Here is a 26,421-nt window from a genome sequence, read left to right on the forward strand (position 1 = left end):
TTTCTTATAGTGTCCTTCACCAACGAACGACTCAGAAACCGACAGCCTTGGTTTAGGAGTAACACTTGTCGGGCGGCTAGTTGGTGCGTATTTCCAGAAAAGGGTTGTAGCGCCTTTTCCATCTCACTTAGTGTGTGTTTCTTTTCGGCGCTACGACGCTTTTCTTGGTTTAGGACCTAGCGCCTGATAAATCATCTTGGATTTATTTCCTTTTTCTTTAACCATGACGTTTCTGAGAAAGCTGTGCAGCTTTATTTTGTTGCCGTATGGCTTCGCTTGGCCGGACGTCAGTGAATAATTACTCCAATTTTTTAAATCTACTTCGCCTTCGGGTATTCCCCCACACATTTCACAAAATCCTTCAGGCATTCTGCTGGTATTTAAAGAAAGTTATCCATGAACTTTGTTCCTTGGGAAACTGTTTGTTCCTTGTGAAACTGTTAAGAATCCAAGCCCTCCAATTGCTTGCAGCCAGGCCTGCGGCAATTTTTCATTCCCTTCCGGCACTATTAGTGTGCAACATGATTCGCCATTGTTTGTTGGTCGCCCTTTTTTAGATATGAATGTCAATTTTATTTTCGCTCCCAGTTTCTACTTTGCAGACGGCGTTTTCATGCGCCATCTTACACATTAAACTTACCTTTTATGGTCTTTCGCAGCTGATAGTAGCCCGAATGACGCACTTTTGCTCTTTTTTGTGTGACCTATAAACAATTCTTGTCTGACAATAAACCCTAGTTGTTAAACAACTTCAATGTCTTTGTTGCCGTGTCACGTCCTTGTCTGTGGCGCTTTTTTCTTCACTTGACGTTGAAATTGACTGTACACGAATACGTGAAAAAATAAATAACATAACGGTAACTTACTTTTTATTACCTGTTTATTTCCTCCAGTTTGCACCCTAATCTAAAGGCCGTGTTTTGAAGCACCACAGCCGCTTAATATAACACCATTTCCCACAGCAAAATGCTTACTGACCTCATAGTCAGCCTCGGCAAATGTTTCCTTCTTTGCGGTCTGGTATGGATGACATACGGACCACTTCAGGTATCTAGTTACCCAAACTTAACCAAATGAAACGATGGAGGTGGGGAAAAAGACCATGTGCTTAGGATATTATGTTACATCTATTTCTTGCTAGTAAGGCAATTTTTTCAAGTTAAACCCAAGTATATAAGAACAAAAGTGTATAGTGAATGCAGGTGTAGAAAAAATTCCCGAGGCGGATAAGTTTCGGCATGCTGCGCAGCCTAAGCATTAAAAACAAAGTGCTCAAAAAGATGCCAGAACAAGGAAATGGCTTTCGATCAACGCTTTGTGCAAGTGCGACTCATGGAAACACTTCCCACATAATCCGAAGGTTGTCCTCCAATACGAAGCCGTACTTCCGTAGAGTGCTAATATTAAATGACGGATGAAGGAAATTCAGTTCTGTGTTACTGGAGTTTTTAGGTTTTTGCATGGCGTCCCAATGACTGCTTGGCTTCACTTCAACGACACTCTGCATCTCTTCTTGTGGGTGTATTATGCCCACCCGTATCTTGAGCGGGAATGGCCACAGAACAGCGTCGTCGTTGTGACCCTTCCTAATCAAGAGCGCCATCATGTGCACACAATCGCCATTCTTTACGAACTTTAGCACAGGTGGCATGAAGAAGCCACAGAGGTATACCTGTTCACTCCAGTAGGCCGAAGAGGCGTATTCCAGCGCATCTGTTTAGAATGATTTGATTCCTTTGACATCGAAGACTGTATGTCTGCTCGTAGTTCTTCGCATCAAAGCGATGTCTTAATGCGGTCTAGCGTCTTCTTGCTATTCGCAAGAGTTTCAACTTTCATTTCATGAATTGATTCCTGAATCCGTAAACAATTCTCGGAGCTCTGCCTTTTTGCGGCCGCTAACTCATCTTTAAGCACTTTTTCCAGTGTGTTCAGCCTGGTCGAAAAACAATCGCTCACCGTTGTCGTGTGCTTTTTTAACTGCTCGTTACCACTGACTATTTCGCGCACACCTCTTGTCACGCTGTCCTAAATTTGTCTCGTCGCTTGGGTCAATTCATCTCTGAGCGCTTCTTTAAAAGATTTCATGCCTTGGGACATTTCGTTCAATCTATCACCATGGCCTTGAACATCAGAAACCAGCTGCCCTAGATGCTCTCTCATTTGAACCACCTTTTTATTGTTGTTGTCTTTTTTTGTTTTTGTTTTTTTCTCTATGTTAGCATGAGTGTTTAGACAAGTAATGTATGCATGGACGTATTTCTCCACCTGCTGCCTGATCAGCCAACAAGCAAAATGTGCTTAGGCAGATCAGAATTTACGAATGTGTACGCATACAGACGAATAATATTTTGATTTGATTTGATTTGATTTGATTTCATTTGACCTGCTCCTCAGTGACTCGTTAGAAAGACGTTGAAAATGTCGCATCTTCCGTGTTGCTGGGCTGATAGCCAGATTCGCATATAAGAGGGATTGATGGCGTCGCACACTCCGATCTCAGGTGTGAGCAAACATCGCTGCAAGGAACCGAGGCCCACCACTTGGGGAACCGTGCAGCGTGGTGTCGACATCCACGCTGGAAATGCTGAGGGAGCAGGGAAGCAGCCACCACGGTCTCACAGCCGTGTTCTTTATTCCAGCATTTAACCTGCAATGAATAAAGCAATAATGTTCAGAAAGGTGGTGGCCTTGTAAAAGCCTTCGGTGGCAGTTTCTGGTCTGATATTTCTAAATGTTGTTCGCTGTTGACAATCCTTTTGGTTTCATTCATGGAACCGCCTGGAGAAAGTTACCTAGTATTCTAGTCTTGTGGCGTGCGTAAAATTGGTGATAAAGCAACAGGTGTTTTTTGCAGGCATTCCGAGAGCCTAATTGTCAACTCTCCCATATTCCACTTGCATGAGATTCTGCTGAACTGTTCCAGTTTAGGAGTGAGCTTTCTGCGAGGATCCACGGAAGGTTAGCTTAAATGGCGCATTGCAGGCGACAGCACATATAGATGTACTTTATTTTCAGAATAACAGAGTTCCTTGCTCTTTCTGAAATTCCTTTACTTGGTTTAGTCGTGAGCCATTTCCTTATATCCGCCCTAGTTCTAGGGGGCGGTAGGCTGCAATAATACCGACGGTAAAGTGTTCCTATACCCCTAGCCTGCTCTTGAGTTCTTGTGGCATTGTTCATGGCCCAAAGGTGGATGCAGTCATGCAAGAGGATGAGGAGGAGAGTAAAAAAAAGGGGGGGATTAAGGGGCTCACACTGCGAACGAGCGTGCACATGCCTTCTTACGTCATTCCAACGTTACACTGTTAAACAGAACGGGCGAGCGAGCTTTCATAGACCCATGTGCTGGCGCTGTTGTAGGCTGCTTGAACCTAGTCTTACATAATAACACCGCACTCAGATGATGGAACTAATAAAAGGAGTTCTTCGAGGCATCTTAGACAGGAAGAGGAGCGGCGCGCTTGCTCTGTGGGTAAGAAACTTTCGGCAATTAGGATATTTTCCCCAACGAATGGTTAAACATTGCGTATTTTTTTTTCGGTGCTTCCCAGAAGGACATCAGAGATAAATGTGAATTCGCGTAAACAAATTGTTGGCGGTTAGTTAGGAAGCATTAAATCAACTACAAAGTTTCAGCATTAGGCGCTTACGGGGGACCTTATCAAATGATTTTTTCAGAGTCCAAAAAGAGGGTGTCAACCGAAATGTTCTGGACACTGAAAGAATGCAAGTCATGAAGGAAAAGTGTGAGCTGAGTATCACATAAATGCATGTCCTTTGCGAAAACAATGTTGGTTAAGATGAAAGAAATTAACAGGTGTTAAAATTTAAAAAAAAAACTCCAGTAGATATTCTGCTCGATGACTTTGGAGCACATGCAAGTAATGGAAATTTGTCGATAATTATTTGGAGGAGATCTGTTACTTTTACTAATACAGGAATCATTCTGCCAATAGGCCAGTCTGCTGGAACATAACTCGTAGTTAGTGTCTGCTGAAATGTTAGTGATAGGAATAAACTGCATAGTTGCTCAGTGTTCTTTAAATCTTTTGTATTAATACCTTCGACTCCTACTGATGACACATTTTAATGAGGCTATTGATTAAACGATACTGCTGGGATTCCAGATTGTTTGCCATCAGAGGATGATTGTAAGAAGATGCATTGTGAAGATTCTGAAGGGGCTCATAGGTGAAAATAGAACACAATGGAATGTTTAACACATTAGCGACTCCTAAATCAGGCACAGGCGAGCCATCAGAACCACAAATAGGTATAGTGTTAGATTCATTGGGACGAATACCTTTCCAAAACGCTTTCGTGTTGTTAAGCAACATCTAAGGCAGTAGAGTAAAATATTCGCTTTTCTTTTAATATTAGGGCATCGTAGTGGCTAGCAGCAGAGTAGTAGTTGTCCCAAGCGAGTTGAGAGTTATGTTTAGCACATCGAAAGAGGTGCTTTTTCTTATCATTTAGCCGTTTTAAGTTCTCATTAAACCACGATGATTTCACGCGCTCGCTTATTGTTAGAGTTGGAATGAAAAGTAATTAACCAATGCATCTCGGCTTTAAAAAAAAACCAGTTCGATTCGATTTACCGACACCGATAACTTAATGCGGAACTCTCATAGAATGTTGATAATTCATTAGTTATGCTCGAGTAATCACCCCGATCATAAAGCGAAAACTTAACTTTATTACTTTTGATCAAATCGCAACAATTACGTCGGCTGAGGAAATTTGAATACGCCTGTATATTCGGGAATTAAACAGTATCTTGAAGATACAGCTTAAAACAATCAAAAACCCCAAAATTTTACATTTCTTCTTATTTTATCATGGCATGCAATGCACAAGTAAATACACATTTGAAATTTGGTAAACTCTATTGTTGTGCATAGAAATAGGCCTTCTGGAATTGTCGGCGTGTCTTATAGACGATGGCACGTTCGGAAGAACTAATTTAGTGCCACCAAAAATTATATTTCCCTGGTAATGTTAAAAGCAAAGAACCCAAAAAATTAGACCCAATGACAAAAAATGTTAGAGAAAAGTAACATTCTGTCATACAAATGACCCAATTACGACATTTTTGCAGTACACTTCCTTTAGCGGGCCGCCGCGGTGGCTCAGTGGCTATGGTGCTCGGCTGCTGTCCCGAAAGACGCGGGTTCGATCCCGGCCGCGGCGGTTGAATTTCTTTGGAGGAGAAATTCCAGAGGCCCGTGTACTGTGCGATGTCAGTGCACGTTAAAGAACCCCAGGTGGTCGAAATTTCCGGAGCCCTTCACTACGGCGTCCCTCATAGCCTTAGTCGCTTTGGGACGTTAAACCCCATAAACCAAACCAACTTCCTTTAGCACCCCTTCTCAATACTCGTATCGCCGAGAATAAAACTGCCACACACAATCCAACCTGCGTTTAAGCCTGTAAACGAAGCGTACACGTATCGGTTTACGGGGCATGATGTATGAATGGCTTGCTTACGATCGTGCCTTCCGACTTCCCCAGGAGGCTACCGGGACTGGAACTGTTGCCACGTGCTCTCCACTTAAACCAGTCCTCTTTATTTGAGATCAGCACCGGCTGTTCAAATGTGCCACTAAAACTTTTCGGAACTATTTCCAAAAGATGTAGGTGGTCATCGAAACTCTCCTATAACCTTGACACCAGAGCATAACCACGGGTCTGCCGACGGTAATCAAAAGGTATCATGTATGAATTTTGTCAGGGACGTATAGAAAGCACTAGCGGCTTTTGCTACATTTATTAGTTTTTCCTACGAGTGTCTTCCATCTAAAAAAATTCAAGGGGGGGGGGGGGTTCACTTTGTTGACCTAAACAGCGGTGAGGCGAAAGCCTTTAGCGCGGTGTTGCTGCTAGTGTCACTGATGTGTGGTTAAGATCTTAATTAAATACACAATTTTTTGTGTATCTTAAATGCTGGAGACACTGGAGGGCGTTTGGGAGGCATCAGTTTGATTCGACACCCGTCTGATTCGACACTCTCCACCGTACTAAACAAGGCGAACTACACATGCGTTGCCAGGAAGTAGCGTAGGTCGAGTCTACGAGCCACGCTACTTCCTGGCAACGCATATGTAGTTCTCCTTGTCTAGTATGGTGGACCCCCTATGATATGATTGTTCTGATTGGACTTCATAGCCTTTGGAAAACGCGCATGCAAGACCGCAACGTTGAACCTGTTGTTTCGCCCAGAATCCACTTTAGCCGAATGTTGCTGCTGGTAACGGACATTTACAAAGAATTGGACTTTGTACCGGATTAGTTTCCTCTCCTGATGCGCTGTATATTCTTACCGGCCTTTTGGTTATAATATGTTGCTATTATGTTTCTGCCGCGTAGCGCCTACCTAGGTGCTCTGTAAATAGTTTGTGTGTGCGTGTGTGCGTGTGCGTGTGCGTGTGCGCGTGCGTGCGTGCGTATGTGTGCGTGTGTGTGTGTGTGTGTGTACACATACATATGTATATATATATATGCTTTCAATTCAAAACCATGTAAATAAATACCATGAAAGAAAGAAAAGGAAGTAGCGTGGCCATTAGCACGCTCTGGTGAGGAGCAAAAAGATGATGGTTTGAATCCCATCGTGCACAAAGTTTTTTTTTTCTGGTCTGACTAGAAAAAGCGTGACACCTAGTTCTGCTGACAACCTTCTGTCGACAACGATGAGGCATTAAAGGATTTCGCCTAAAAATGTTACAACGCCTTATAACACATATTTAGTCAAGTTCGTACGCGGTTCAGTATATACCTAAACGAGAACTACCACTCTTAAAGTGAAACACGGTAAACATGTATTTGTCATGCTTTTGGTAGCAGAAAGATGAATAAGAAAAACTAATAACTGATGGAGTGCTAAAAGGCTTCCGCTGCTACTAACTTCTTGAAAAGGTGTCCGAATGGCAGCAGAGTACAAAATTGAGGGGGACACTTTGTTGACCTAAAGTGCGGTGAGGCGAAAGATTTTAGCCCAGTGTTGCTGCTAGTGTCACTGATGTGTCATTAAGATGTTAATTTAGTGCACAATTGTTTGTGAATCTTAAATGCTGTAGACACTGGAAGGCGTTTCGTAGGCATCCGTCTGATTCGACGCCTCTCTGCAAACACTCTCCAGCGTCCTAGACAAGGAGAACTACATATGCGTTGCCAGGAAGTAGCGTAAATGCCCGTTACCTGCCATGTACGCTACTTCCTGCCAACAATTATGTAGTTCTCCTTGTCTAGGACGCTGGAGAGTGTTTACAGAAAGGCGCCGAATCAGACGGATGCCTCCCAAACGCCTTCCAGTGTCTACAGCATTTAAGGACATTTACAAAGAATTGGATTTTGTACCGGCTTGGTTTCCTCTCCTGATGCGCTGTATATCCTTACCGACCTTTTAGTTATAATATGTTACTATTACGTTTCTGCCACGTAGCGCCTACCTAGGTGCTCTGTAAATAGTTGTTTTTGCGTGTGTGTATACACACACACATATGTATATATATGCTTTCTGTACTGTTATGTTTGGTTATTGTCGGAGAGACTGACGACACGGACCAGCCCAGTTGTGAACAGAAAAGGAACCGAGGTTTATTCAGGATTTGCTTGGGTTGCTGTTACGTAGGTGGCGCTGGCTGTGGAGCCTTGTTAGGACGAGGTGGCCACGTAGAGATGGCGCCACAGGATGGGAAGCCTAGTTGTGTTTGTGGGTATACATAACACGCCCTTTTTTAACGAAAATTGAGAAGGTTGCACACGGAATATCCTGGTTATCTGAAGTCACTGAATGAGCTTGGATAACGTGCAGGAGGCTTGATCCTTCTTCCTGCTCGAGTAGTATGAGGTGGGCGAGGAGGTACTTGAAGTGGTTGGGGAGGAAGGACCGGATATTCTGGGTTCTGTTGAGGAGTGCTTGAATCGATTACCTCGTAGTCTTCTGGCGAAGTTTGGGTAGTAGGACGTTCCGCCATTCGAGGTCGCAGGTGGATTCGATTTCTTACAAGGATGCCTCCGGTGTCTGTTTTCACAGTGTACCTTCTAGGCTCTGGGCCCACGTTTACCACGGTGGCTTTTTTCCAATTGCGGCTATTTCGGAGCCATACGGGTTGGCCAGGGACAAGCGCGGCAAGGTTTCTTGTGTGCAGGTCAGCATGCTTGTGTTGTTGTTTCTGCCTTTCCTGCAGAAGATTCTGGTGAGCCTCAGTTGGAAAGCTTGGTTTCAAGGCACTTGGTAGTGTTGGTAGGAATGTGCGAAGCTTTCTACCCATCAGGAGCTCAGCCGGTGATTTTGCTCCTGGTATTGGTGTGGAGCGGTAGTTGAGGAGCACTACTGCTAGGTCTTTGCCTTCCTCGGCTGCTTTAGTCATCATTGCCTTGATGGTCTGTATTGTTCTTTCCGCTTGGCCATTGCTACGAGGGTACAAGGGAGAAGACGGCTGGTGTGTCACGTCCCAATCACGGAAGAACTTCCTGAGCTCGTCGCTGTCGAAGGGAGGTCCCTGATCAGATACGATTGTCGTTGGAATGCCAAACCTGGCAAATGTTTCCTTCAGTATCTGTATCAGCGAACTTGCTGTGGTTGTCCTCATCTGCCGGACCTCTGCATACTTGGAAAAATAATCGACAATAAGCAGGTATGTATTTCCCTGCAGATGGAAGAAGTCCATTGCGAGTTGTTGCCAAGGTTGATCTGGAAGGGCTCGGTCCAATAGAGGCTGGTGTGGATGGCCAATTTGATGTGATTGACATATGTAGCAGCTCGTGACCAAAGTCTCGATGTCTTGGTTTAGAGTTGGCCAATACACACTCTGGCTTGCCAAACCCTTGCACGCAACGATTCCGCGGTGTGCTTGGTGGAGCGTGCGAAGTACATTTGCCTGGCATGCGGCTGGTTGACGACGAGGAAATTCAAGATGCAGGAGTTTTCGCCCGCTGAGCATTGCAGTTGGCATTCAGCATATATAGGAAGTTCCTGCCCGCTGTACGTCGTCACTCGTGCATGCGTCGGCTTCATGTCTGGTTGCATACGCCAGTTTCTGATTTGATGCATAGGCATGATGTTCACGTCGGAACCGGTGTCTAACTTGAACCCGATGCTGTGACCATTCACGCAGACTGTTTCGAACCATTCTGAGGCACTGTTTACGTTGAGGAGGTCGAGGCTCTCCAGGAAGAATTCTTGTTGCTGATCCTGCTGCTGAGGACCTTCAAGGAGCCCGATTCGCTGACTTGAGGAGTTGCTGCCTCGTTGGCGTTGTTTACACATGCTCGAAAAATGCCCGAATTTGCCGCAGGTGTAACAGTTGTGACCGTAAGCGGGGCAGGCTCGCGGCTTGTGCGCTTTTCCACAGCGCGAGCATTCGCGTTGCTGCTTCTGCTCCGGGATCGAATGCGGGGTCCTCAAAGCTGGTTGTTTTGACGAGTTCCATCTTTTCTGATTGTTTATGGCTTGCACTTCAAGCTTGGGCTCTTGCAAGTCTTTTACGTGCTTCTTAGAAATCTCTGCTGCTTTGCATGTTGTAATTATCTTGTCAAGCGTGAGGTCCCGTTCACGGAAAAGTCGCTCCCTCAATGCTGTGTCTCTAATTCCGACAACGATGCGGTCCCCTATGAGCCTCTCTGCCTTTTCTCCAAAGTCGCATTTTTCTGCTTGCCTCCGGAGGTCAGTTACGAAGTCGTCGAACGGCTGGTTTTCTTTTTGTTGCATGCTGTTGAAGACAGCCGACGCCTGTATTACGTTTTTGTATGGCTTGTACATAGCGTCGAACTGCTCGAGGAGGTACGTAACTTGGTCCGGCGTCTGCGCGCCGTCGGCGCTCGGAGGTTGAGGGGGGAATGTCTGGGCGACGCGGCGGCCGCGGGGCCCGAGAACATGGAGGAGTAGGGCCTTGCGAGTAGCGGGAGGCTTGCTGGCGTACTCACATGCGAGTTCGTAGATGTTGTAGGCGTCTTTCCAGTCCTCCCATGCCTGGTGCGGGTTGTCGCCGGGCTCGAAGTGAGGAGGTGGTTGCAGAAACACACTGGCCATATTTACGGGGTTCTAGGTTATTCTGACACCGTGTTATGTTTGGTTATTGTCGGAGAGACTGACGACACGGACCAGCCCAGTTGTGAACAGAAAAGGAACCGAGGTTTATTCAGGATTTGCTTGGGTTGCTGTTACGTAGGTGGCGCTGGCTGTGGAGCCTTGTTAGGACGAGGTGGCCACGTAGAGATGGCGCCACAGGATGGGAAGCCTAGTTGTGTTTGTGGGTATACATAACATGTACAAACCCATGTAAATAAATACCATAAAAGGAAAAACAGAGCAGGAAGTAGCGTAGCCATTAACAGGCTCTGCTGAGGAACAGAAGACTGTGGTTCGAATCCCATCGGGCACAGAGATTTTTTTCTGGTCGGACTAGAAAAAGCGCGACACCTCTGCTGACAACCTTGTGTCGACAACGATGAGGCATTAAAGGCTTTTGCCTTAATACTTTGATATTCGTTGCGTTTCCTGTAATGTGGGTTTAACGTCCCAAAGGCACTCGGGCTATATGAGGGACGCCGTAGTGAAGGACTCATTAACATTTAAGCAGCAGTAGTGATGCGCATTATAGTATACGAAGTGGGGTTGTAAGAAAGGTTTTTTATTCTCGATGGCCCCCATTTTCTACCTTTCAAGAGACCAACGAGAGGCATCAAAAACGCGTATTACTCGACATCAACCCATCCAATTTTTATATGCACGCTCTTATTCATGGCCACATAATTCACACTACAAAAAGGTGACACACACACACACACAAACACACACGCACGCACGCACGCGCACACGCACGCGCACGCCCACGCACGCACACGCACGTACACGCGCGCACACGCACACATGTTCACGCACGCACACACGCTCACGCACGCACACACAGTGGCCAGAATGAAAGGAGTCCTGTTTTATTCAAATATCACTGTTTCCAGTTTTTCCGGTCGTTCAGAGTTGATATATCTGTGCAAACACAACTACGAAGAAACAATCTCGGAGGCAAGTTCAGAAGAGTAAATTCCGACAGGCCTTCAACATATCTCCAGATAAAACATATATGAATGAATCAAGAAGTAATGCTTGTATGCGAGCTGAAATGCGGTGAACTCTCCAGGCCTCTGCTGTTCTTCAGACTCCTACTCAGAGTAGCACCTGAAACATCACTCTGAGCTGGTCGTCTTGCACGTAGCCATTTCTGATTAGGTCATCAAGACTGAGGGAGGCGTTACTACCAATGACTCTTCGTTCCTTGACGCCTTCGGCCTTGCACAAGAACCAAGAGATGTACGTGATCTTTCTTTGAGCTCGCGTTCTAAAAATCCATTTGGATGAAGAACTTTCAGTTTGATCGTTTGACTGAATGGCAACTGAACAACATCGTCCATCTCTCCTTTGTGCAGAAGAAAATATGCATGTAACATCACTCTTCCACCTTCCTTTTTGAGGTAGACTCCAGGGGGCATGCAATATCCGCGTAGATATGCTCTGTCACCTTCGTACACAGTCCAGCCAGACTCAAGAGCTTTCTCTCGTTGTAAGCTCACATCAGTCACGAGAAACTCACTCATTGATACAAGCGGTCCTGTCTGCCTTAGTATTTTTTCCATGTAGTCAACTGTCTTTTTGCCTTGTTTCATTTCTTCCTTGGCCTCTTCAATGCTATGTGGAATCTGGGCAACCTTCTCAGAGTTCGCTCTTATTGCCTTCACCACCTCATCTTCCTGATTTTGTAGTCTATCCATAGGGCCTAATTTCCGTGGCATAATATCCCCAATTGCAATCAAACGCTCTTTCGTTTCCTCCTTGAATGCAGCTAATTCACGCAAGCTCCTTCTCTGCCAGTCACGATTTTCTCTCATTTGGTTGCCTGCCTCTTGCATCAGTGTTTTCTGTACGTTGTCAATGTCTTGCCTCAATTCTTCTCTCAGTGCTTGTTGGCAGTTGTTTACCCCGTGAACAATTTCGCTGAGTCGATCACTATTCGCGCCACTTGCACTTAGCAGCCGCTCCAGGAGGGCTTTTATTTCATAGGCCTGCCGTTCTAGTGATTTTCTAAAGGACGATGTAAGCGCCGCTTGCCCCCTGCAGCTGTCCTCCTGACATTCGGATGCAGCAAGCGTCACTGTAGTGCAGCACGCTGATCGCAAGTGCTCACAGATGTCGCGGCAAAGGACGGTGGCCGAACACTTCTTGCAAAAAGTCCAATGGTATCCGCATTCATGGTGGAAGTGTTGGACCATTTGTAGTGCCGGCCTCACTGCCTCGCAGTTTTCGTCTTCATTCCAGCACTTGACCTGCAAAGGCAAAGTACGAAGCTTTTACGAAACCGTCTTTATCACTACTCGAGGAAACGCGAAAGCTGCGCTGTTAATTTTGTGAATAGACATGTCTGGAGCGGGAGACGTTCAGAGAAACACCGGTTTAAGTGTCATGTAAATGAGCAAAACATAAATCTGCAGCGAAGCTCGACCGACATTCTTACCCACCACACACTTCTTCCTGCAAGAAAAAAAAATTATTTATTCGGAATACTGCCAACCCCGAAGGGGTCATTACAGGAGCGGATTGAAAGATGAAGAAAATAACAGAAAACAAGTGCACATAAGGAAACAGGGTGAACAATGCGTATAACAAAGCACTGCCTTTTTCAGAGAGCACAAGCATTTGTTTCTATATTCGCTGCGCGGTAATACATGGTTGCAAAGCTTTCCATTCGCGTACGGACTGCAGGAAATAAGAATACCAGAGTACCATAATATAAGAATATCTATTTTGTTTTGTAGGTGGTCGTCAGGGCCACTATAACAGCAGCAACCGCTGCCTCTTGTGGAACGTATCGCCCGCTGCGCCCGTTTGGCTTTCATCACCTCTCGAGCTGCATTCACAACCTCTTCTATGCGTAGCTGTATGTCAGATGGCCTTCGTTTCGAAGCGATCAAGCGAATAATAAATTTCCGTTCTTCGCCTAATGGTCGAAATCAAATTTCGCAATACATTACAAAATAAGGAACTAGGTGTGATTCGCTGCAGGCGCTGAGTGGCTATGGAGTTTTTAACGTTGAATAGTAATGTTGCAAGGTAAAAACATTGCCGCCGAGGAGCGCGGGTTCGAGATTCGCGGTTTGCATCCCGTCTGTGCCGGAGTTTCGATGGCAGCGAAAGACAAACTTTCCGTGCCGAACTGCCCCAATATATGTTGAAATACTACTTGTATGATCGGATTGCTACAGTGCTCTCCACCTAGGCATGACTCAAAAACCGACAGTCTTGGTTTAGAAAATTAAGACCAATAAATCCTCCTGGCATTCCCCTGGTATTTCAAAAAAATGAAAGGTTGCACGCAGCCAGTCTTTACCGGGTGAAATTAATGTCCACATCAAATTTGTCCGGGGCAAGCTGCGATACAGTGTTATCAGTGTGGAGAGCTAAATATTTCAGGTGAGAAATTTGTGTATTTTGTCACTAACACGTTATAATTTCTTGGGACCCCTCCGCGGTGGCTCAGTGGTTACGGCGCTCGGCTGCTGGCCCGAAAGACGCGGGTTCGATCCCGGCCGCGGCGGCTGAATTTCGATGGAGGAGAAATCATAGAGGCTCGTGTACTGTGCGATGTCAGTGCACATTGTGCGGTTTTAAAATAGGGGAGATAAACACGTTCTCCCCGTTTAACCGCGGCTGACAGAGTTCAAAGCCGCACGGACCCCACCCCGTGGTCGCGTACGCTACTGAGCGCACGCCTACCACGGCGGGCCTTGTTCTGCGGGAACAAAGGAACGACACACTGGCTGACACAAACAAGGCATTTATTGCTATAACAACAATAACGCCAGCTAGCAACAAAATACACTGAGGAATCGAGGATGTCCGACTCACCAGCACGGTTACGAGCGAATGTTCGCCCACGGTAGGGCAGTGGGAATATCTCCGAGGCCGGACGGGACGAGCTGAGGGATACATGTTTCCACACGAGGTCGCCGCCGGCGAAGAGCGGAGCGGCTCGCGAAACGTCCGCGAGCTATTCCGGTGCCGAGCAGAAGAGAGCCAGTCTTCCCCCGCGCGCGAGCGGCAAAACACGCCATCCGTGGCGTTGGTGGGTGGGTGGGTGGGTGGGTGGGTGGGTGGGTGGATGGATGGATGGATGGATGGATGGATGGATGGATGGATGGATGGATGGATGGATGGATGGATGGATGGATGGATGGATGGATGGATGGATGGATGGATGGATGGATGGATGGATGGATGGATGGATGGATGGATGGATGGATGGATGGATGGATGGATGGATGGATGGATGGATGGATGGATGGATGGATGGATGGATGGATGGATGGATGGATGGATGGATGGATGGATGGATGGATGGATGGATGGATGGATGGATGGATGGATGGATGGATGGATGGATGGATGGATGGATGGATGGATGGATGGATGGATGGATGGATGGATGGATGGATGGATGGATGGATGGATGGATGGATGGATGGATGGATGGATGGATGGATGGATGGATGGATGGATGGATGGATGGATGGATGGATGGATGGATGGATGGATGGATGGATGGATGGATGGATGGATGGATGGATGGATGGATGGACGGGCGGACGGACGGACGGACGGACGGACGGACGGATGGATGGATGGATGGATGGATGGATGGATGGATGGATGGATGGATGGATGGATGGATAGGAGCGCCCCCTTTGAAACGGGGTGGTGGCAATTGCCACCATCCTCAGCTTTTCTTTCTTTATTATTTTTTTTGTTTACTGTGTTGGCAATTCTCGTTAAGAATCGCCACCATCTTTACCTACAATTCTAACCTTATGCCACATCTCTGCTTTTCAGCCACCAATCCTCCAATCGCTTTTTGCTGACTTCCACTGCAGATTTATTTACATGACCATTGTTATCTTTAAACCCTAGGGCCTCAGGAAGAGTGACTGCGCCTGCATCGACATCCGGATGGATACCGTCACATTTGATTATGAGGTGTTCAATTGTTTCCAGAGATCTACCACACACTGCACATGTGTCATCTTCTTCGTTAAATTTCTTTTTGTAGCTGCGCGTTCTAAGACACCCTGACCTAGCTTCAAAAAGTAGGGCACTGCCTCTTGAGTTATCATAGAAAAATTCTTTCCTGATCTGCCTTTTCCAGCATCGATATAGTTCTACACTATGTTTCTTTTCCATTCAATTCATCCAATTTTTAACTTCCGCATTTTTAACCTGTCGTTTAATGCTCTTTCTTTCTCCGTCCTCATGACCTGCATACTTACTGGTTAGTTTTCTAGTTCTTTTCCGCCACTGTGAGTCAACGCTCTTTCTGTATAAATATTTAAATACCTTAGCCCACCACCTGTTATCGACCAATTTCCTCAGGCGTTCTTCATATAGTATTTTACTCTTAGCTTCCCGTGCTTCGAACGATGCCCAGCCCATATCCCCTTGTACTGCCTCGTTTGTGGTTTTGCCGTGGGCACCTAGGGCTAATCTTCCAACCGCTCTCTGATTTACGTCTAATCTCGACTGAACTTCTGCCCTTAAGCACAGAACCGCATTGCCGAAAGTAAGTCCCGGCACCATTATTCCTTTCCAAATACCTCTTAGTACTTCATATTTGTTGTACCCCCATAATGCCCTATGTTTCATTATCCCGGCGTCTCTTCGTCCCTTTGCCCTATGAGCCTGTTCGTGCTTTTCCGTGTATATCTGCCCTTCGTTTTGCCATATCCCGAGGTATTTGTATGCGGCCACTTAACGACGCGAGCGCCCTCCCCTGTTAGTTAACCCAACTAAAGGGAGTGCGTTGCGGGGGAGCTAACCACAGTAGGGGGTGCAATGCGGGAAAGTGAACGCAGGGGACGAAGGCGTCCCCACAACATTAAAACCCCAGGTGGTCGGAATTTCCGCAGTCCTTCACTACGGCGTCCCACATAGCCTGAGTCGCTTTGGGATGTTAAACCCTAATAAATCAAATCAAATTAATTTATTGGGGACGTGCAAACTGTTCAAATCACCTACCTCAGCTTTCACACACCTCGCACTGCAATGATCTACTTGGTGTTTCGCTTATTTAAATGATGATGATGATGATGATGAGGATTTTTTTGGCGCAAGAGCATCTGCGACCAAAGGGCACTATTACACAAGGTGTCTTCGTCTACACAAGGTTGGGTCAAGGCCCCATCTCCAAAGCATTTCACCCAGAATGAGTCAAGCACCACGCCCTAGGGAAGACCGACAGCATCTTTATTGGTGCCTTGTGATTAAACGGCTGGTTTACCCAAGTCAGGGAAGCAAGGGCCAAAACCAGGGCGAACCTTCTGCCCCTTTGTTTCACCCGTGGGTGCATAAGCGCGCATCCGCCTAATTTGGCAAATTGCTGCTCGAAATTGTACAGCATAGCCATACTTTTCTGACGAGGTTGCCGGTAATTATTATCTCTGACCTTCGAAAAATTTTAAAGATCGCACAACCTGCGACTTAACAGCTACGGCTGTAAAATTAATCATAATGACCTTGTAAAATCTACCGAGACAAGGAAGAGCTCGACTGAGTAGTTGAACCAAGAGAAGAACCAATTCACAAGCCGAAACTGCCGTTCACAACTGGCTGTCCATTTTCTAGAGGAGTTCCATTCCGCTCAAAGAGATCTTAACCGCGAAGTGAAGTTTTCTTGTATGGATGGATTACCGTTTTGTAATAACCTCAAGGTGATGTTAACTAAAGCGGGACCTTTTTTTATCTTAAATGGTCCTAACGAATGTACATAAATTGTAACCGCTTGCCGTTTTCGCAAGGAAACAGCAGTGACATGAAGCCAGTTTTTGTCACCCGGTTCCGTGAGCCTAAGCTCTGAAAATCGCCGCTTCTAAACGGTAGTCACTGGGTCCTTTTCAAAAAGCCTTTACGGCAGAAATCTAATCTCGTGGCGGGAAAATCTTTGTCAATATTTGGAACCAGTTATCCAAGGAAAAAAATGAGCCTTTTCCCACAGACAGTCATCAGCATCTTCAGAAAGAGCAATACACATACCCAGCAATTCTGGACAAACCATTTTCGGGAGGGAAATCATTTATGGAGTAAAGTTTTTCAAATAATCTAAGTTTTCACTCTAAGAATCAATATATCCGCAGGTCACCCGACACCACCCTTGAATTTTTTTTCTATTAATGCTTTTGCTGTCGTCAAAAGCGTTCGCCATTTGATTTCTAAGGCAGTATTAACACCTCGATGCGATCGATGAAAACACTATAAAAGCAAATATTTTACTACATATGAAAAGAATGGGCCATTACCTGCAATATTTCCGTAGCACTATTTTCCAATTTCCCAATTTTCAAAGTTTTTGTCCGAGAATATTGGACATGATCGATTTTCCCAAAAACAAGCATTTTACGCAAGTCCTCCACGTTTTCACCTTAACCCTCCAATCTACGGTTTGCTCTAATTGCCAAATTGAACGCAATTTAACCAGAATAAAAGCAGAGTCAGAATGAAATACATAGTGTGCCAAAAAGCACTAGCAAGTAGGGACTGAATTTCATAACAGAGCTACTTTGGAAGTCGCTGCAATAAGATTACAAGAACGGAACTGTTTTGATGCAAGAATTTACTACATATTGATACCACAAAAAGAGGTACATGTAGAACTGAAAGTAAGGACGGCCCACACAGGAGCTAGAAGGCGAAGTTATAGCGCTTGTTACTACTAAGTAACACGAGTTTTTTCACTCTCATAATGAAATTGGTATCCTTTCCTATAAAAGCCGCCTCGTTTATTGTTTGTACTTTTGTATTTGTGTAAAATAAGACCTGCAATCCCACAGCTCCTCACAAATTTGGCGTCCACTACGACAGGACGAGGTCGGTTATTATTTCTTTGCCTGTGGTGTTAATTTAGGAACAGCATGAGCGCGTCAGAGTTGGTGGCCTTAGGCGAGCGCATGGGCATGTGCGGCGCGGAGTTACGAGCGTGGGTGGAGGACGAGCTTCGTAAGGCACGGGAAGAGAGAGCCGCTGAGCGTGAAGCTGCGAAGCAGAAATTGGAGTTAGAGCGAGAAGCTACGAAGCAGAAATTAGAGTTAGAGCGTGAGGCTACGAAGCAGAAATTGGATTTAGAGGCACGGAATTTAGAGACGGAGCGTGAGGCTGCGAAGGAACGCTTGGAGTTAGAGGCGCGGAACTTGCAGCTACAAATAAGGCTCATGGAGGGTGGCGCAAATCCTCCGAGTGACCGTGGAGAGCGTAGCGTCTCATCGACCAGCTCCATTAACCCGCACAGCCTCATACCACAGTTCAATGAAGCGTGGGATGACCTCGATGCCTACTTAAAGAGGTTTGAGCATGTGGCCACGGGGCAGGGTTGGCCAAAAGAAAAGTGGGCAACGGCGTTGAGCTTGTGCCTTGGCGGCGAGGCACTTAGGGTCTTCGGTCGGCTCTCGCCTGAGGATTCCGTGGATTATGACAAAGCGAAGCTTGCCTTGCTTCAGAGGTTTCGGTTCACCGCGGAAGGGTACCGAGAGAAGTTTCGCCAGAGCAAGCCCCAGGATAGCGAAACGGCCTCGCAATATGCTGCCAGGTTGTTTAGTTTCTTTGACCGTTGGGTCGAGATGCGGGGAGAAGGCCGCACTTTTGAGGTGGTTCGCGAAATGGTCGTGAGCGAACAATTTCTGAACAACTGTCATTCTCGTTTAGCCCTTTTCTTACGTGAGCGGGAGGGCAAGACAGTTTCCAAGCTGGCGGAGGCTGCCGATCATTTTCTCGAAGCACAGCGGCAAAATAACTTGTTCTTCAAAGAACAGGGGGAGCATACGATGAATAAAGCCAAGGACGAGGTTTCAGGTTCACAATCTCGCCTGCGGTGTTTTCTTTGCGAGAAGACTGGGCACAAGGCGGCGGATTGTCGGACGAAGCCGAAGCAATCGTATTGCACCTGGTGCCGCGAGGTAGGACATGATGCCCAGTCAGGCAAAGCTAAGAGGCCAGGAGACCGTGAGGAGTCCGCCTGTTGCATGACACCTCGATATTCACATCCCGATAGCACTGCAGTGGTAACGCGTGTAGAGGGCCAGTTGGGGGAGATGGTCTGTCCTTCCAACCCGGTGGAAACTGCTATGCCCGTGGCGCACGGTGAGGTGTTTGGCCAGCCTGGTTCGGTATTACGGGATACGGGCAGCACCGGCATTGTTGTGCGTGAGTCCCTTGTACCGGCAGCGGCACTTACAGGGAAGCAGGCTACATTATTCTTGGCCAATGGGACCCGTGTAGAAGTTCCGGAAGCGGAGGTGGTGATTTCCTCACCATACTTTTCGGGTAAGGCCATCGCGCGGTGTTTGTCTACACCCCTGTACGACATCATAATAGGCAATGTCCCTGGCGCTAAACCTCCATTCTCGGTTGACCCGCCAGTTCTAACTGATCAGGCAGTTTCCCTTGCCATGACGGGTGCGGTCGATGTTCCTTCCCTTATGGTGACAGCAAAGGTTTCAGAGAGTAGTAAAAGCCCCACTCTGAACACACTCCACTTGTCACGGCTGGAGTTTCGCCTGAAACAGGAAGAAGACTCGACTTTAGAGGTGTGTCGCAGGAAGTTGGGGCAAATATTTCGTGGCAAGGGACAGACCGCCCACTCTTTTGATACAGATGAAGGTGTTCTCTTCCGGACATACCAAGTGTGTCCCGGCCGAGTCGTTGAGCAAGCGGTGGTACCAAAGGGCTTACGCACGCAAGTCCTTAAGTTGGCGCATAAGGATGCATTATCCGGCCATCAAGGAATACGGCAAACAATAGCTAGGGTGCTTAGTGAGTTTTACTGGCCCGGTGTACAGGCTGACATTAAGAGTTATGTCAGATCGTGTGCTAAGTGTCAACCGACTGTGTCAAAGGAAAGGGAGAACAAAGTAAATGACGCCGTTGTTCCATCGGAGCCGGCCGACAACGGCCGGCACAGAGCGTATAACATCGTAGGACGGGGACATTTAAAACCATGGTGGAGACCGAGGTCGGTTTGGAGAAACCGGTTTCACAAAGGAAAACGGAAGTACTAGTTGAAAGAGTTCTCGCGACGGTGAAGTGGTTTGATGTGAACAATGGAATACGGAAGAATGTAGCCCACACCTGTTCTTGTTGGCATTGTCTGTGTTTGTTCATGTTTGTTTTTGGGTGTCGGCTACTTACTTTTTATGCTTTCCGTGTTTCTTCGCCCTCTATGGACGCTTCACGTTGACTTTCCATGTGCTCTCTGTGCTGTGTGTGCCAATGTCTGTGAACGCTTCGAACATTGACGACCGTCGTTTTGTGTGTGGTGTGTAGTGTGCGCGCTGTGGTGCGGTGTTCTGTGTTGCGATCGTCGAACGCGTCTGGTGTCGCTCTCCTGAAGTTGAGTTCTTTCCCTTGGAAAAAACTTCCGAAGAGGGGGCCTTCTGTAAGGAGTTAGCGCCACCCAGCGGCGTTCGTGAGGAGAAGAAGACAAAGCACGAGGAGCGCGTGCGGAGGGGAACGCGGGGCAGGTCGAAGAGGATTACGTGGCAGAGAAGAGAAGAGCGCGGTGGACGACGGACGTGGACGAGTTCTTCTGGCTTCCCGAGTTCCGGGCTTGGGCCTTAGCCGCAGACGTCCGGGCCAGCAGACCTGGACATCCATCGTCGAGAGCCTCAACCACCAGGCCCAGGCGCCACTCTTCTCCGTCCATCCGTCAGCTGCTCCACACAGGCCGCCTCTGGTGCCTACGTGGCTTTTCCGGGATACCAGACCTGGGAACCGTGCTGGGAGCCCACAGACGCCGACGCTGCGGCAGCGTTGCATCAACATTGGAACGCCCAGAGACTCCCTGACTGCCCGACACCCAGCCAGTCCTCCCCGCTCGTTGCTCGAATAAGAGACAAGTAGTGTGACTTTCCTCTTTGACTTTCTTTTTTCTGCATTTTTCGTAAGCACTTTGTTCTGTTCCCCCGTGTGTTTTTCCCGTGTGTTGCTGCCTTGCTCTCTTGTTCCTTTCCTTTTTTTCGCTCTCATACTGAAATTGGTTTCCTTTCCGATAAAAGCCGCCTCGTTTATTGTTTGCACTTTTGTGTTTGTTTAAAATAAGACCTGCAACCTCACAGATCCTCACAGCATGCTTGATAGCGAAAAAAAGAACAGGCATGCACAAAGCGTGCTTCAGACGCAATTTCCGCAAGCCTCGACAACATGCTTGGAGGCAGCAGATGGCGCTGTAATGCACTTTTCCGCCGCTCCGCCACGCGCTGGAGATTCCGCAAATTTTTGCTGCTGACAGTACATAGGCAGAGCAATGGAAGCTCTCGGCCGCGATCATGCGAAAAGCTGCGACATTGCAGTGATAAGCACAACACCTGGACAGCGCACACCGCCCGACACAAAGAAGATCCATTTTGATGAACGTGTGTGAGGAGACAGCGGAAGACAATACCTGTGTTTCACTCATGAGGTTTGCCAGAAAACATCAAACATCTGCAACGTCACACCGGTTGAATAGTTTCCGAAGTAATTCCCAGACAATATTCAGAAACCTCGACGTGATTTCAAGGGAGAGGGCGCTACACCAGCTTTCCCAGTACCTGACTCATTTTTATTGGGTATGAAACTCGACTTGCGGCAATGCAAATTTTTACACGGCTCCTGTCCCATGGTTAAGGCAGGCTAAAATTATACTAAACAACAGTCACTGAGTGAAAGAAGCATCGTTTTCTGTAGAATTTAACTAAATACCTCTATGCTTGCACCGTGGAGGTCCGCACTCGTCTTCCTAAGACATTTGCTCACAATTTGACCACGGCTCCTTTGCAAAATGTGATTTGCTTAGTAAATTTCACAGGTTCTTCCGTCTTCCTTATTGCACCAGCAGTGCCCCGCCAGAGACGGGTTGGTTTCAACTCGAAGACTGAAGCTCTTCGCACCAGCGGTGCCCCGTCAGAGACGGTCTCTCGATGAATAGAGACGCAGGGATGAAAAAGGCAATGACTGGAGATTTATATACAAATATGTACAATAGATACAAGTTAAGACACTTGAGACAAATTAACGGCACAAGGACAAACAACAAAAAGGTGGATCTGGCTAATACTAGGGGAGGCCCCTACTCGGCGTTGCCGAAGATGCGTTGCATCTCACCTTAGCGCAGAACCCCGATTCCGGCTCCGGGGTCCGGTTTTAAAGACCTAAAGGCCCAGCCCACATTTCGTAGCAACCAATCATATTGTGCTCTCAACATGATTGGTTCTTCAAGAGCCTGGCCAGCCCTCCAGCTGCCGTAAAGTAGAGCACTCTCTCCACCACAAAATAAAAACAAACACAAATAGACATCCGTGCCAGCACGTGTGCGAATCAGTACCGCGGGTGGGGGAACACCCGTATACCTGCCGGCGCGTTCGCGAGCGGCCGCGTTCCAAGAAAGGAGACGCTTCGCTGTGAGCACCCCCAGCCGCGTTCCGATGACCCCCGCGAACGCTACCGAACCCTTACACGCCCTTCCCAAGATTCTACAAAGGGCTCAAATGCCACTTTTAGAATTCTAACAAAGGGATCGGTACGGGTCACAAAACCACCCTGTGGGTGACATGTCGCAGCTACACCAACACTGGCACGAACAAAACCAAAAACAACAAAATGCACACGGGCACCAACACAACATCACGCAAAATGCACACTTAAATACACACAGTGGCATGCCTGCCGTGCGCCGTAACACAGCGTCCAAGTTGGTGCGTTGCACCCAGTTCACCAGCATGCACGCCGTCGTCCTGCTCGCGAATGAGCACACAGACACAGACACTCGCGACTGGAGCGTTCACAGCACTCGCCCAATGCCCACGTGAGCCTCCTTAGTCGCACCGAGCGTCCCTGTGTACATTCGAGCCACCACGTGTTGTCAGTAACACAATTAACGCCTAAACGGTCTCACTCATTAGGCTGGCGCCACAACGGGGCGCGAACTGAAAAGATGGTGCCCTCCAGGATCAAAAACGTCCCGGGTTTTGATGGGTCCAAACCCCTCACTACAAGACGCACCTGAGGGCCCGCTCTCTCTGGCGCGCCGGTACGAACCGCGTGCTGCGTAAGGAACATCTCTCTTGCCGAGTTCAGCTGTAACAGTGCGGCCGGCTTTGCTGAACATAATTTGGCGTACCGCAGCACGGAACGTACTGTTCCACGCGCCGACATTCACTGTGAAGGCTATGCGCCTGTCCCCTGGCACTTTGGAGCGTTTGGAGCTATTTGCACCGTTCCTGCACGGGCAAACATTTAAATCGCCGCTCCCTGCTTGATAGACGCTGGCCGGCTTCGTGGCATCGTCTGCTGCACGAGCTGAATCGCCGTCGCTTGACCCGAGCTTGCCTTGCGGCAAGTCGCCACTCATTTCCGGGTACTCAAATGACCTGGCCAGACACACATCGGGTGCGTTCCACAACTGTGTGGCGCTCTGCCCGGTCGGCCCAGCAAGCCCGCCTCCGTTCCCTGGCTCGCATGGAACGCTCTTTCCATCAATGACGCTACGGGGCCCTTCATGCCCTATGACCGACACAGTGTGCGGTTCCAGCAACGCTAGCCTTTCTCCTGTCACTAGCTCCGTGTCACAGATCGCAATCTTATCGAGAGAGCCTGCAGGAATTAGATCACTGTCCTGCTTGGTTTCGGACAATTTGGTCTCGATTGGCCCTAGACCATCAGAATTGGGCTGCTCTTTTTCTTTGCTAGCCGCCCGCAGTGGCGAAGCTGTGATCCTTTCAGGAATCTCGTTTTCGCTCTCTGCGGCATTTCCCAACAAAGAGGCGTCCGCACTTATCGGCTGATTGCCTACAGCGACCTGACTGCTGTTTCCCTGATCTGTGCATGACAAGCTTAATTCTTTGTCTTCCAGCACAAGCGGCCTCACCACTCGGGAATCGGAGCAGTTCTCCCTGGCTGATTCACTGGCTCTTCTAGATTCTTTGAGCTTAGCCAGCTCGAGCTCTAGCTGCTGGCGCCTTGCTTCCAACGCCTGCAAATCCGGAGGTTTTTCCTCGCATAGCGGCGCCTTTCCTCCATTCACTTTTGCAAGCTCTGCCTGATAATAAGCTAAGCGCGCCTTCGCCAATTCTAATCGGTACCTCACATCAAGTGAGGGCAGGCTTGGATAGCTCTCCATACCGCCTTCCGTACCCATCAGATGTCCTATCGGCTCGAACACAGGGACGTGAACAATGCGACCAAGGAAACTCACGGTTTCGATGCGTCGATCCGCATTGCCAGCTCCTTGGCGTCGGGGTCCACCGCCACTTTCCCCGGACGCTGCGATGAGCTGTCGCACGCCGCTGGTCCGCCGCCGGTGATCGTCGAGTTCCCGACGCGCTGCTTCCTTGACCGGACGCAGTCCCGCGTCGCTGGACTACTGCCGTGGTCCTTGCGTCCTTGCCGCCGTGTCTCTGCAGGTCCGTTCACGAACGCTGACCTGTCGCCTTGTCGTCACCTTTCTCCCTGCCTTGTCTTCTTCCTGCGCCGTCTTCCGATGGCCGCAGGATCCTGTCGACTGCGCCAGTAAATTTCACAGGTTCTTCCGTCTTCCTTATTGCACCAGCAGTGCCCCGCCAGAGACGGGTTGGTTTCAACTCGAAGACTGAAGCTCTTCGCACCAGCGGTGCCCCGTCAGAGACGGTCTCTCGATGAATAGAGACGCAGGGATGAAAAAGGCAATGACTGGAGATTTATATACAAATATGTACAATAGATACAAGTTAAGACACTTGAGACAAATTAACGGCACAAGGACAAACAACAAAAAGGTGGATCTGGCTAATACTAGGGGAGGCCCCTACTCGGCGTTGCCGAAGATGCGTTGCATCTCACCTTAGCGCAGAACCCCGATTCCGGCTCCGGGGTCCGGTTTTAAAGACCTAAAGGCCCAGCCCACATTTCGTAGCAACCAATCATATTGTGCTCTCAACATGATTGGTTCTTCAAGAGCCTGGCCAGCCCTCCAGCTGCCGTAAAGAGAGCACTCTCTCCACCACAAAATAAAAACAAACACAAATAGACATCCGTGCCAGCACGTGTGCGAATCAGTACCGCGGGTGGGGGAACACCCGTATACCTGCCGGCGCGTTCGCGAGCGGCCGCGTTCCAAGAAAGGAGACGCTTCGCTGTGAGCACCCCCAGCCGCGTTCCGATGACCCCCGCGAACGCTACCGAACCCTTACATGCTTTGTCGGGGTTTATCGTCCCAAAGTGACTCAGGCCACGAGGGACGCCGTAGTTCCCTGAAAGACACCGAAAATTTCGACCACCTGGGATTCTTTAACTAACACTGAGATCCCATAGTACATGGGCGTCTAGAATTTCATCTCCATCCAAATTCAACCGCTGCGGGCGGGGTCAAATCCGCGTCTTTCGGGTCAGCTGCAGAGTGCTATATCCACTGAGCCAACACGGCGGCCATACAGAAGCAGCGGCACGCAAAAACCTTACGCATACACAGCTCATTTCAACCACCGTGTATTGCGCTAAAGCTAAGTGGCGGCCAGAACTTAGGACTTTCCAAGGGAATGCTGCTGGCGGAGTTTTCTTTCCACCTTATCCGCTTTTGTAACCGGACTGGGGCCTTGCCCTCACTTGATGAGAGTATTGGCTGTCCGCAGGTCTAAAGCACACTTGTGTAAAATGATTTGATTTGGCCTATACCAGAGTAGACATGACACAAGGGTAGTTTTCCCTTCAGTTAACACATTTCACTTCACTTCACTTTATTACCTTAAAGGCCCTCGTTAGAGGGTATTACATAATGGGTGCGGCACACATAGATGAAAAACAAAATAAGTAACCGATAAGTTGAGTTATATAAATATAAGGTTTCCACTCAGCAAGTGCCCGCGTGATTCTTTCCAGGAACAAAGATTGGCATGTGATAGCAGCAAGTTTTTAGGGAACGCCGTTCCAGTCGTTCGTAGCCCGGGGGAAGAATGAAGAAGAAAATGTAGTGGTGCGGGCGCGAGGTCGTGACACTTACCGCTGATGACCGGTGCAGAGGGAGATGCGTGGTGGTGGTGCGCAGAAGTAGGGTTCCTGTCGTAGCTCAGAGTAAAAAAACTTGTGAAACAAACAAACTAGCAACGTAGCGGCGATGAGCAAGGGCAGGTGGGCTGGACTGTGATTTGAGGGATGATATGCTGATATCAAAGGAATACGATGAATGAATGAATCTAGTTGCTCGGTTTTCAACTGCTTCAATTGAATTACAGAGATATGCTTGCCTTGGAGACCAGATGGGAGATGCGTATTCTAATTTTGATCGGACTAATGATTTGTATGCGAGGAGCTTGACATGCTGAGGTGCAGAGCGTAGGTGACGCTTTAAGAATTCTAGTGTTCTGTTAGCGGATGATACG

The 26,421-nt window shown here is 48.0% G+C and overlaps 1 protein-coding gene and 1 pseudogene across 1 annotated transcript in view; both read right to left on the minus strand.

Moving 5' to 3' along the window:
- Nucleotides 1–2,404: 2,404 nt before the first annotated feature.
- LOC149329590 (uncharacterized) overlaps nucleotides 2,405–26,421 on the minus strand; it is a 31,589-nt gene continuing 7,572 nt past the window's right edge. The window contains exon 2 of the mRNA XM_089559275.1: nucleotides 2,405–2,650. Within this exon, the coding sequence (XP_089415401.1) occupies nucleotides 2,405–2,650 (246 nt within the window). The remainder of the gene's footprint in view (nucleotides 2,651–26,421) is intronic.
- On the minus strand, nucleotides 10,919–12,359 carry LOC149329591 (uncharacterized; annotated as a pseudogene).

This window comes from Amblyomma mixtum, chromosome 9 (genome assembly GCF_055824585.1).
Source record: "Amblyomma mixtum isolate Tamu chromosome 9, ASM5582458v1, whole genome shotgun sequence".
In the NCBI taxonomy this organism is placed as follows: Eukaryota; Metazoa; Arthropoda; class Arachnida; order Ixodida; family Ixodidae; genus Amblyomma; species Amblyomma mixtum.